Source organism: Schistocerca piceifrons, chromosome X, assembly GCF_021461385.2.
Source record: "Schistocerca piceifrons isolate TAMUIC-IGC-003096 chromosome X, iqSchPice1.1, whole genome shotgun sequence".
Lineage (NCBI taxonomy): Eukaryota > Metazoa > Arthropoda > Insecta > Orthoptera > Acrididae > Schistocerca > Schistocerca piceifrons.
Window position 1 is genome coordinate 801,668,598 of NC_060149.1, and position 14,083 is coordinate 801,682,680.

The 14,083-nt window shown below is 40.4% G+C and overlaps 1 protein-coding gene and 1 non-coding gene across 3 annotated transcripts in view; both read left to right on the plus strand.

Moving 5' to 3' along the window:
- The window catches only part of LOC124721214 (probable serine/threonine-protein kinase DDB_G0282963), a 141,201-nt gene that overhangs the window by 95,057 nt on the left and 32,061 nt on the right, over nt 1–14,083 (plus strand). For both annotated transcript variants that reach the window (XM_047246064.1, XM_047246065.1), the window contains exon 4: nt 1,387–1,579. In XM_047246064.1, coding sequence (XP_047102020.1) covers nt 1,387–1,579 — 193 coding nt within the window. The remainder of the gene's footprint in view (nt 1–1,386; nt 1,580–14,083) is intronic.
- Trnar-ucu lies at nt 8,443–8,517 on the plus strand. The gene has a single exon. It is a non-coding gene; the product is annotated as a tRNA-Arg (tRNA).

Here is a 14,083-nt window from a genome sequence, read left to right on the forward strand (position 1 = left end):
TGCAGAACACAGATTGCCTATAGATAATTGTTAAACTGTTAAGAACCACATGATTTCGCCACTATTTTAAAAAATTGCTGTGCAACTTACGTGCTCCAAGGATGCGATGCATAATTTTTAGACACAATTTCATAACATTTGTAACCGATAGCCTTAAATTGTGCCATTCTGTGACTGTTAGCAGATATGAGACCAACAAAGAAGGAATATCACATTCTTGATGTATTTAGGTTAGGATTTTTTGTTGTATAAAAGGTAAAAGTGAGCTAGGAAGTCTTGTTTGAACTGAATTTTGTGTTATCAATGGGATTCAAATGCACTGCTAAAATTGATAATGTTTTTGCTGTCAACACACGCAGTCTTCTCTTTCTTTGTAAGCCCACCATATTCTTTGGTATTGTAACTTACACTTCTCCTCTTCCTTCACCCTTGTCTATCAATGTTCTAGTTATCGTCTATCAGTGTTCTAGTTACCTGTAGTTCTTAATCTCTATGTAGCTACTCTTTAACTATTGTCTTCCTTCCACCTCTCCATGTGTGTTATGAACTTAGTTACTGGCTCCAGACAGGATTTTTTCAAACATTGATGTAGCTGCCTTGTAGCCAAGTTCACTAATGCTTAGTAGCACAAGGCTTGATGGTTGAAAAAATTTCATCATCAGTGCTTAGCTGGGAAGGAGAGGAGATAAGACATGAAGCTCCTGATGCCCAAACCTTGCACCAATGTCCTGAATTAACTCTTCAAACTCTGTAGAGTCTCTCATGGTTGAAGGCGAACAGTCCATTAGGTTTTTTGAGCATGGTAGAAGTCTGGGCTGTGTGTCACCTCAGAGTTTCACCCTGGTACAGATACATACTCAACACTTCGTACAAGTTGAAGAAAGGAATTCGCAGATTACTTCCCGTAGAACCATCGCCTGTAGCAGCGGTGAATAAGAAACTCCCACTGTAGCTATATTTATGATTTTATCAGTATAAGACAGGTTTCAAAGATACTTATTCTCTCTATGTAGCTATCTTCTACAGGTACGTGTTAGAAAAGTGGCTTCAACTAACCATAAATAGGCAACTGCTTTATTTCATTCCAAATGCCTGACGGAACCATTTTTCGCGTATGCTGCAAACTAGTTTGATTCATTTATTTATTTGCTGTGCAATTGAATACAGTCTAGGTAATACAATTTATGAGTTTTTCTAATCTTATCATTAAGATTCTACCCAAAAATGTAACAAATTAATAAAAAATATTATTATTATATTACTATCATTATTAAGAGAAATCAGAATACTGTTGCCTATGTCTGATTATGAATTGGTATAACATGTTTATTTGTATCTCAAAAAAGATGGTTACTGTAATAAACTATCTGAATTCAAATTTTTCAGTGCTTACTGCAACAGTAATATGATGAAACCTCTCTCTACTGCTGATTTTGGAAAAGTTATGAAACAAGTATTTCCTCATGTACGACCACGACGACTGGGAACAAGAGGCAATTCACGGTACTGTTATGCCGGTATGCGGAAAAGGGTTAAATTGGAGACACCACTTCTGCCTGATGTTGGGGAACCAAAGAAGGTATGTCCATGTGCAAGAAATATTATTTTAAACTCACTGTCCCTCCCTCCCTCCCTCCCTCCCTCCCTCCCTCCCTCCCTCCCTGCATCTACGTTGTGCCGGTCAGACACACAGTGCCAGGACTGCAGTTTGGCAGGTGGACGGGGGTGGGGGTTGTGTTGGGTGGGATGGGTAGAGGGAGAAAGAGGTGGGAAATGAGAGGATATCCCTTATTTCCAGGCCTGATAATAGATAATCAAAGCTCTGACAAAGGATTTGGTTTAGTTCTTCCAGTCTGGGAAGATGTTGGGGTGACAAGGGTCACACTCCTTTGCAGCTGATTCTTGGCACTGGTATGAGCATTGTGTGTGTATGAGGATATGGCACGGGGACTCTGTTTTCAGAATTGCTTTGGGGACTACTGTCTGTATGTGAAGGCCTTTGTGGGAACTGCAGTATACTGGGCAAGGGAATTCTCGCCATTGCCGATATAGTGTCCACAGGTAGCCAGATTGTATGGGAGTTATTTTTTGGTGTGGAAGGGATGAGTTGTCAAAAGGCGGGTAGATACTGTAGGTGATTAGTGGGATTAATATGGACAGAGGTGTAGATGGGGCTTTCTGAGAGGTGGTGGTCAATGTACAAGAGGTTCACACAGTGTGTTGACAATGATCTAATGAAGCAGTTGGGCAGAGCTGGTATTGAGGTTGTGGAGGAATAAGGATAGGATGTGTTGGCTTGGAGTCGAGATCATGAAGATATCATCAGTGAATCTGAACCAGACAATGGGTTTAGGCTTTTGGGAGGCTAGGATGGTTTCCTCTAGATGGCCTGTAAAGAGATGGTCATGGGAGGGTGCTATATGTGTGCCAGTGGTTGTGCTGTGGGTTGTTTGATTCCTGTCAAAGGAGTAGCTGTGTGAGAGCTTTTTTGAGTTATTTAAATGGTAGTAATCCTTGCAACACATCCTTCACTCCCATAATCTTCCCAGTCTCAGTCTCCACAAACCCACTGTCCCCTATCCATTCCCTATTCCTCTGCTCTGTCACCTCTCCTAGTCCATATGTCCACATCATATTCATTGTGCACCATACCTCACCCACTTTGAAACCCATGTGTCACGTGCATAGCTCGTACACTTGCCACCCCTCCCTCCAACATTCCTATCCTGCACATGCCGCCTCCGTCTGAGCTGCTAGCTACCCATCCCCAACACTATTCCTATTCCCCACCTCTTTCTCCCTCCACTCCTTCTGCACACAACCCCTGCTCCAATCCACATGCTGAACTGCAGTTCCAGCATTGTGTGTCCAGCTGGCACCTTCTGCTGTTCAAGGAGTGGTCTCCTTTACTCCTAAATTATTCATTCTGAAGGACTTAGACTAATAGCTGAATGTTTCGAGAATTGTTTTTCATTGTCCCAACACATGACTTAGTGCCTCCTCTGTGACAATAACTAATTTATCCTTCCATATTTTTGTTATCCAAGCCTATATGTTCCATTGTTAGATACGTCAAATGGAAACTTACAGTTGTCAGTCACCAGATCATGTAAGGTAAGGTTCCGGACTAATTGTGTCATTACTGTATGCAATGCCCATCTAATACTGGCAAAGAAACTGTTTAAAGCTGCAAAGTAGTGTCAAAATGTTAAACTCTGACTTAAGTATACGCAAGAAAGGTTGAATAAACTTACTGATGTGAATGTCGGTGCTGGATGGGAAAAAATGTATGTGAAAGTTAGAATTGAGGGTTGCCAAAAATCTGAAACTCATCGCTACCATTGCCCATCTGAATCATCTAGCAACATGTGAGTGTATGTAATAAAAAATATGGAGTCATTGCACATAAATTTCCCAATCCCACCATAGTTACAGTAGATGACTTCAGTTCCCCATAGTTGCCTGAGAGAAGTAAGCATTTAATAATTAATGCAAAGAAAAATTCTTAATACGTGTATGTGCTCCCAAAAATGTTTACTACTTAGTTTGAAAATCCACTCGCAAGGACAATACTTCAATCTTTTGACATCAAAAAGCCCACATGTTTGTGCCCTATGTAGCTGAGCAGATAATATAAGTGAACCTAAAGATGTTGTAACATCAGTATTTACCGGTGGCTGAGAGAAACAAAGGTTAGTAGCAAGTAACTGATTGATAATTTCATATGTAGGGTTCAGCAGTCTTTCATCATCATCATCATCATCATCATCTATTGGGCTAAAACTGTGCACTTCTGTCACTCAACATCAAGACAAACAAGTCAGATATGGACTATGGGCCGTGGTAAAGATCCACTGTAACTTAACAACAAAATGGGGGGGGGGGGGAATCCTGCTAGTTTGCAGATTTAAAAGAAGCCATAGTTTTCTGACACCTATACACTGGAAAAAAATCAAAAAGGATGAATAGACAGCTGTAAGAGAAGCATGCTTGTACCAAATTGTCAGAAATCTCAGGAAGTGTTTGTTGTGTGAAAGTTAGTCTACAGATGAAAATTATCTGTCCAGACATCTGTTGACCCAACAAACAGTGAAGGCAAAGGTGCCAAAATAAAGGCAGAGTCTCTGCATAGGAAGATCTAACTGCCATAGGTACTTGATGAAGCCTGGATGTTTGTAGTTAGCTGTAAACCTGTTTCATAACATACTGCTGCCAACTGTCCTGCATGCAATGTGGAATAGCAGTTAGTGTCACTGGCTGGCATGCTACGGGTTGCCAGTTCAAATCTGATTACCAGCAAATATTTATGTATTATTTATCATTTCCAGAAGGTTTCTGAAATTTCTTGTTTGTAATATTTGTGTATTCTGGAAAATTAAATGTTTGTATAATTAGCAGTATTTTCCATACAGGAGGCAGTTCTGTTTAGTCTATGTTGATATCTAAAACAAGCTCTCTGTGCTAAGTGTTGTATGTCATTGATTACTTCACTTTCAGATTTGGGTTTATTGCGGTTATGACATGTCTTTTTGGTATAGATACTGTGTATTGACTCATGTACCTCTCCATTACAAAAAGCTACTCAGATTTGTAAAAGAAATCTACATACATGTGATTATCGTAAGCATTGAAGATGGACAAAGATAACTTTGGATCACAAATTGTGAGCCATAACTCATCCCTAAAAGTATGTGCGTAGCAACAGCTGGACTAGTTTAGAATGGGCAGGTCAGTTCCACTGACAAAGAATAATGCTCCATTACCATTATGACAATGCAGTGGAGGAAGCTGCTGTGGCTGCCAATAGGATCTGGTCTGATCGAGTAACAATGTCAGCGAGTGTTAATGGTCTTTGTGAAGGGGGAGGATGATGCACATTATTTCTGCATTAACCACTGACAACTCAACAAAATCATTATAAAAGAGGTCTCCCACTGCCACGTATTGATGACATCATACACTGCTTAAAGAAGCAAAGTATTTCTCTACTATAGACATGGAGAAGGGCTACTGGCAACTAGAGGTTGATGAAGCTGACCAGGATAAGACTGCATTCATAACTCCTGATGGTCTGTGTGAGTTCAAAGTTATGTGGTTTGGATTACGTAACTCTCCACCCACATTCAAACATGTGCTGTACAACATGCTTAGACACCCTAAATGGACAGCGTATTTTTGCTATTTGGGTGACATTGCATTTTTTTAAAGACATTTGAAAAACATCTCAGATGCCTGACAACCATGTTGAAGTATGTTCAGCCTGCAGGTGTCATCGTGAAGCCTAAGAATTGCATGTGCGTCATCCAAGAAATAAAAATGGTGGGGCACCTAGTTAGCAGTGGTGGAGTCTGTCATGATCAAAGGAAAATAAGAGCAGTCCCAAATCCTATGGCTCCTTGGCACATTCGTGATGTGAAAAATTTTCTGGGAATGTGTTCAAACTACCAGTGATTCATAAAGAACATCTGCATTAAGGGACATCCCTTGCAAGTGCTACTACTGGAAAATGCCAAATTTTCCTGAAACAAGGTGCAAGAAAGATATTTCCTTGTCCTTAAAGAGACAATAGTATCATATCCAGCCCTAGCATTATATGACAAGAATGCTGAGACAGAACTTCGCTCCAGGACATGGGTGACCCATTGTTAAGGACCACAGGGAGCAGGGCCCTCCAGAAATTTTTTTTATATAATTTTATTCTGTGTATTTTTTCAGTGTTAAACAGTTTGAGTTTAAGTATGATATGATTTTGGTGTAGTATAAGTGACAGAGACCAGAAGTAATAAGGTCCTGTTTCCACTGCTCCATTGCAGAGACCTGGTGTCACTCAGAGCTGCCAGTAGCTGGGCAAGATCTTTCTACCACTCCTACCCCCGCCCCCCCCCCCCCCCCCCCTCCCCAAGCACATCCTTCCACAGTGACAAACATCTTCTCCTCTCTCCACCCAATGCTGAGGACCAGCGTGACAGTCACAGTGACATGACCAAGCTGTTTCTCTTTCTACACATCATCTCTCGCCATAGCACTGCTTAGGGCTATCTCGGGTGAACCTACTGGACAGACCAGCTCATGCCTACCCCTCCCTCCTTTTCGCACACCCCAGCAGACTCTGCTGTCTCTCTCCATCCCTTGGCTGTCTTTGAGTCTCCACAGTGTTTGGTGAAAGACGCCTGGGGCCCATGGGCAGAAATGCCAAAGCTGCGCTCCCACCACCCCACACCCCCAGAAAAAAGTACCATTCTGCAATTTTTTTCTATACAGATACAGGAAATTTTGTAATTTGTAAGGTAGGTTTAATAATAATGAATTATTATTGAAAAATATTAGTTATTTGAGCTATCTAAACAAAAAATATTTCACACAACAAATTAAAGGTATCATTTGTTGTATATAAATTACCAGTAGTAAAGTGTTATCTAAAAAAATGGAATTTAAAACAAAATCTCTGTCATATTTGTGGCAGCTACTGTAAACTGATTTTATCATGTTGTATAATGAGGAAAAGATTTTATTTGCTCCTTTTAAATTATCAACATTATGTGAATCATTAATAGGAAGTTGAATCGTGTTCTTATTATAATTTTACATTCTGTTTCCTTGCTTTGAGTCCAGCAAGGTCATTGACAATGTAATTGAAGTCAAATTTAGCAGCCGTGTGATATTCTGTCGACAAACTAGCTGAATTTGACAGTCTACTTCATCTGTACTTTGTCATAAATATCCTCAAAGCGAGTGCTTGATTTGTGACTGTACACTCTGGTATGCCATACCGACACCTGACAAAAAAGAGCATTAAAATAAATTTTCAAGATGTTTAGATTTTAAAAAAGCAACCCCCTCCCCTCTTCAGAAGGTCACAGTACTGGAACTTATTTTTTACAAATCGAGCACTGCTCTAAGCTATTTTGATATTTGGCTAAGCACCTCGTAACCCCTACTTCAGAGAAAAAAAAAAAAAAAAAAAAAAGTAAGAGATTCAGTATATCTAAATGGGAATCTCTGTCAGTGCTCTTCATCAGCTCTTTCTACTGGAATTTGATTGCAACTATTTTGTTAACTATTCTGTTATATTTAACACCATAATCTGCTGCATAGTTTTCAAAATAAGGCACAAACCTCTCACTTAATGCTTTCCTAGCATGAAATTAAAGTGAGATGAAATGATATGTTATATGTGAGATTTATTTCCCATTTTACTTATTCGTCTGTCAAATATTTTGAAGCAGTTTAGCATAAACAGTTTCACTCCAGTCCTCAGTTGACAGAAATCAGCAAAAATTGGAAGCTTTCAGTTAAATAGAATGTATTTGCTTCAAGACTTGCGGCCAATCTTTGAGTTCCTACAAAACTGCAGCGAAGTAGTAACTAAAATGCCATTCTTGGCTATGAACTATCTGTGGAGGTGGCAGCCATATGAACCAAGTGCACTGTTTATACATAACCCAAGTGACACACGTTTGGTAGTAGTCATTTCTTTATGTGATACTTGAACAAAATGGCACTGTGAGAACAGTGTGCATACCAAAGGAAAGTCTTCTTCTCACAAGCAGAGGATAGGAAAAAGTGAGGCAGGAGAACTCGAGTGCTCCACCTGGTTGGTTCTTAAATTTTCTTTCTCATCGTCTTAATTGTCTTTGTGTCCTGTCTGTGCCTGTGCCCTTTGCTGGGGCCTAACTCATTGTGGCCTCAGTACGGCCATCCCTATAGCTCAGATTTTCATTATTGAGTGCCTTACTGCATCTGCCACCCCCGTGACCCTCCCCCCCCCCCCCTCCCCTTACTGCCATTCATCAATGGGAAGTGTCACTAATAGCAAATGGGGCCACCTCTCAGTAGTGTATACTTACATGGATATGGTGTCTGTTCTTTAGGACATGTCTGAAAAAAACAGACACCATTTATGACCTGCAGCCATCTAGAACGAAATTAGAATTATATATTAATTCCTTCAGCTGCTGACGGGCGTTGATATATATCAACGGGGACAGGTGAAAATGTGTGCCCCGACCACGAATGAAACCCGGGATCTTGTGCTTACATGGCAGATGCTCTATCCATCTGAACCACCGAGGGCACAGAGGATAGTTCGACTGCAGGGACTACCTCACGCACACCTCCTGCGAGACCCACATTCTCAACTTATATGTCCACGCACTACATTCGTAGTGTCCCTACCCAACACACTCATTACTCGTGGAAGACATTCTTACCAAGTCCCATAAGAGTTCGGGTATTATGTGTGCATCTGCACAGAAGAGGAAGGTCATGGCCGGTATTGCCAGAACTATATACTTATATGGATATGGTGTCTGTTCTTTCGGACATGTTACGAGTGTGTTGGATAGGGACACTACGAATGTAGTGTGTGGACATATAAGGTGAGAATATGGGTCTCGCAGGAGGCGTGTGGGAGGTAGTCCCTGCAGTTGAACTACCCTGTGTGCCCTCGGTGGCTCAGATGGATAGAGCGTCTGCCATCTAAGCAGGAGATCCCGGGTTCGAGTCCCAGTCAGGGCACACATTTTCACCTGTCCCCGTTGATATATATCAATGCCCGTCAGCAGCTGAAGGTATTAATATATAATTCTAATTTCATCTCAGTAGTGCAGTTGAAACTTGAGCATTCTTACAAACCACCATTTGATTTATTGAATATGGAAAAGAAACTATAAATCAAGCGGTTAAACGCACTGCAACCAATTACAATGTTACACACAAAACTCCAAAAAAATTGTAGGATTCACTTCTGTATATACTTTATTAGCTACAGTATTTCATGGATTAGATTTATGTTTGTAATTGTATAATTACTATATTTACGATGTTTCTAGTGCTTTTTAAGCAGTATGACATAAATGAAGGGTATATAAGAAACAGTTCGGAACAATTCCATTATGAAGTTTATTGACTTTTTATCTCTGTTCCAACAACAGAAATGAGCACAAGCCGCTTCTTCACTGATGGTAGTCATTACAGGATAGATGTAGTTCTAGTGCAAATTCAGGAAAGTGCTGATAAGGTGATAGCTTGTGTGTTCAGAGTACTCTCTAACTCCAAGATGAACTAGTCTACAACCAAAAAAAAAGAATGTCTTGAAGTTGTTTGGTCCATTAACAGTTTATGGCCATATTTAGTTGACAAACCATTCACCCTTGTGACAACCATCCTCTGTGCTGGCTGATGAGCTTGAAGAATCCATTGAGTTGACTAGCGAGGTGGGCGCTGAGACTTCAGGAGTGCGATGTCACAGTGGTACACTAAAGCAGATCCAAACACCAGGACACTGTCATTTGAGGAATTCTTTGATGGAAAAGGACATTGTGGATGATATCTCCAGCATCATTGCATTAAATGATATTTCTGCTGAACAGAGGGAAGATCCAACACTGCTGAGAAGAATAGAGACCTTAAAGTAGGAAAAACTGACCAAAGGAGAATTTCACTTAGACAGAACACTGTAGAAGATAAATTGTAATCCAGTGGGGTGGAAATGGCTGCTCATCATCCCAGCTCATCTACAGCCAACTGTCATGAAGTATTTCCATGATGCTTCAACATCGATCTGTTTGTGAGCCTCATTAAGAAACACCAACAATGGAAGCGTGTGCCATAGTTACCTCCGGGCATCTGATACCCATTCCACCTGGTGCAGAACCATTGCACCAGATTGGAATTGACATCCTGGAGAGGTTATTGAAGTCAACAAATGAGAATCAATGGATAATAGTTGGCACTTACTGTCTCACTTACTATATTGTCACCAATGCTGTGCTGACTGTTGGAGCTCTGGAAATTGCAGGGTCCCTTGTAGAAGACATCCTTCTGAAGTACAGAGCACCCTGTGTAATGACCTCTCGTCATGGAAAAGTTTTCCAGTTGAGACTAGTATGAGGTAATTTCATGTTGCCACATTACTCACAGGATGACAATTGCCTTCTATTCACAGATGAGTGACCTCACAGAATGCCTGGCAGATATTATCTTAATGCACATTGATGTATTTCATGACATTCACACATAATACAGTGAAGCAAGACACTACAGACTTCACACCGTTCTTTTTGTTCTGTGGTCATGTGGGCAAAACAACAAGGGATACACTATTCTCATTTCAATTGGATGATATTCAGGGTGACTGCATGAAGCACCTTTTCACCAGGATTGAAGACAACTGGGTCACATATGGTTCGTGGATGCTCAGAAGTACCGAGAGCACTATAATTCCAAGCACTAACAAGTGAGATACAGCCTAGTAGACTTGGTATGGATATTTATGCCAGTTTAGGAAGTAGGACTATCAGAGGAATTGCTAAAATGCTACTTTTGGCCATATCGTATCCTTTGTTGCTTGCTGGACATTACATACAAATTCAAGTATTATGCCCCTTCATCACAAAGACAAAAGCTCTGAAGATGTTTTCCCTGTTTGCATGTGAAGCCCTACTACAGTCCTGAGATGGAGATCGATGGTGGGGACTTTTTATTCAAAGAAACCAAAGCTCCACTTCGTGATTGTGAAGCTTCGAAGGGAAGCACTATCTTCATTGATCGTCATAGTGAAGAGGGTGTGACGAGACAACCTGAATGCGAGGATCCTCCAATACATCCATGCAAAGGACCACTGTCAAGATCTAGATCTATAGATTGAGAATGATGTAGTCAGCTCCAGTGAGAACTGAAACACATGTTCGCTGTTTCTCCAGGAGAGGGAGCAATGTCGCAAGCAGTGCTGCGTGCAGTGTGTAGTACCAGATAGTTGATGGTTGGTGTGCTGCGGGTCGCCAATTCAAATCCAGTCACCGGCAAATCTTTGTTATTTATTATTTCTAGAAGATTCTTGAAATGTCAAGTTTGTAAAGTTTACATATTTTGTAATGTTTCATATTTTTATAAAAAGCAGCACCCTCTGTCTAGGAGATAATTCTGTTATGTCTGCATTGACGTCTGTAATAAATGGACTTTGAGTAATAAGTTCTGTACTTCACTGATAACACTGCTTGTAGATTTGGACTTGATAGGAATGACGACATAACAATATGAATTGCTGAACAGAACTGGCCACGTTGTTACCAACAAAGTCACTGGAGCAAGATCTCACGCAGTCCAGCTTTTGGTCACTTCCGCATTTTTTGGTAAAGGAGAAGGCGTACCTTAACATACCTGTCCATTGTAACTATCATTCTAACCCTGAGTGTGTCTGTGATGCTGTGTAAACTTGTGGTAATGAAAGATACATAATTCTCTTGTCAACAGTTCATGGTAAGATTGACAAGTGTAATTTGGGAGTTGTTTTTCTGTCAAATTGATACAAATGCATGTTGTTCTCCGTTACAATAGCAAACATTGGCTTTGACTTGATGGGTAACTGTATCTGACATGACGACTCTCATGTAAGGTCTTAAAGAAAACTGCTTTATTAATTGCAGTAGTACACTGGAAGAGCTAATGTATATGAGTGCCTTCAGTCATTTTCTGAACATGAAATACATGAAGCATTGGAGGAGGATAATCTTTCAATCCCATCTGTAGTTGTTCATAGCACTCAAGTTCACTTTGAAATGATAAAGTGTTTCATACTGAAAGTTCCTATTTCCACTCACTGCTGATTTGTCTTGGAAATGTGACAACAGCCCAGAAGCTGATCATTCTTGAGACCTCCAGTGTAACGACCACACCATGTACTTAATTTCATTGTTTTTTACCTTCTTTATTATATCAGAGCTTGAAAATACCGATTCAGTTGTAAAGTTCTTTTATTATCACACAACCGGTTTTGGGCTCTTATAAGCCCATTTTCAGGTGTCATACTGTAAATAGCAAAAGACAGAAGATAATTTTCACACGCAACAACATACACAAAAATGACAATGGTTTTTTTCATAAAAAAGTTTTCAAAAACATTTAAAAACCACCAGTCGAACTAGGTGCTGTGAAACCTATGTCAATGCAAAAGTGACGCCAGACAGTACTATGGACAGCTGCCTGGGTAGGGAAATATACAAATAATACCAGGACACTTACACTTGGTGGTGTGGCCTCCAAGCGCTGCTGTGGACGTGTACTAGGCGTGATGTGCTACCTATGAGCACAGAACAGGGAGTAGTGGATGCAAATGAGGAAGCAAAGTGGTAAACCAGAGTGGCAAAAGTACTGCCATCTGTTGACAGAGAGAAGAATGTGGGGCCACTAAAGAATGTGGGGCCACTAACCCAGCTGTTCACAATTTGAATTAGTGGTTTACAATTAAAATGAAGAAAAAAACAAAAAAAAAATACACAAAAAATGAACAAAATAAGTTAAAAGTGCATTATGCATAGTAAATGAGCATATTGAGCAAGTCAGTACACAACTGTGGTGAAACTGAGTGGAAGCTGCAATATAAAATTATTATATAAACCGTAAAGCGCAATGAAACTTTCTTTTACATGAGTGACAAACAAGTTTTTAATTTAGTGGGGATATATAAGTGGCAACGTGGAACAACGCGCCAGTCATCAGTTAAAAGAATATACACATGTGCCACTCTACAAACACTTATTTCTGATCAACAGGGAAAGTAGCGAAACCTTACAGTCTATACTGTCAAGAAGTAATATGCCAATTAATAGCTAGCAGCAATAGCCCTAAAAGGACACATTAAAAGTTGGGTCAATTTAAAACCTGCTAACCAACAGTCGACAACTAATCGAGGCTTACATGAGATAAGACCTGAGACGCATTTTACATCATGAAAGACAGGCAAATTTTTAACTAGTGATGGCACAGATAATTTCAGAGCACAACAATGTGCCATAGTCATAGAATAAAATGAAAAACATGCAAACATTTTTTAATAGAGGGCAATTTTACAGCTATGTAAAATGAACTGGGTGGACCTTGCAGACCTCACTATTATTAAGTTTATATTTGGATTATACACTCTTCTTTGCAGCAGCATTACAAGATAACTCTGCCTGACTACATATGTGCAAATTCATCATAAATACTGCAGATACCTACATTGGGCCAGGTCGGAGATTTTCTTCACTTGGGAGTGGATTTTGTGTTGTCCTTACGTTCATATTGTCATAACTGACATTCTATTTTTGAGATGGCTCCTCCTGAAAGCCAATAAATGGAAATATGTGCATCGAATAATTGTGTGAGGCATCAGTAGTTGAGAATATACACTATTCAAAAGAATTGGGGGAACATCACATTGGGTGATTTTCATACTCCACTGAGTAATAATTGAGGTCTAGATATGTTACCAAATTATAGCTTTATCTTTCACAAATTAAGGACATAACCAGAACTGGAATGGCCGAAAGGTGTTGAAAATGAAGTGCAAACAATCTTTCATCCCGTCTTATGGGATGCATCTCATTGGACTTCATTAATGAGTATGCCCTCCATGAGCATTTATCAGCGCCTGACATCTACGTCAAGTTACCTTCCCTTAGGAAAGTGGAATGGCTCAACCACTGTGATATGACTTTCAAAATGATGGCGAGCAGCAATCAATCATTGTTTCCTTTCTAGCTTTAAGTTAGGAAGGAAATGCGAACTGGTTTCTGCTCTCCATCGTTTTGAATGACACCTATGTGACATGCTCTATATAAATCTAAGGAGGTCACCCTGTGGTAACTATTCCCATTTTCAGTGAGAGTCCTTAGGAGTTCTGGAGAGACTGTGATGGAACTGGATGACTATGAATGCATCTATCAAGCATGTCCCACACATACCCAGTGGAGTTTAGCTTGAGATTCACCATAGACCATTCCATTGCTTCAGTGTCCAGACTTCGCAATACACCTCTGGTGATGCCTGCCACATGAGCCTGAGCATTATTGGGTGTGCAAAGGAATTCAGGGCCACCACTGTGTGTAGTTGCCACTACATGGTCCAACAGGATCTGTTCACTGTACTACCCGGCGGTAAGGCAACCATGGACACTGACAAGATCTGTACGGCTGGTACCACTGATGCCTCTCCAAACCATCACAGAACCTTGACCGAATCTGTAGCTTTCCTGGACAACATGTGGCAGGTACCGCTCACCACAGTGTCTGCACACGCTAACAGGGCCATCATCTTGTGCCAT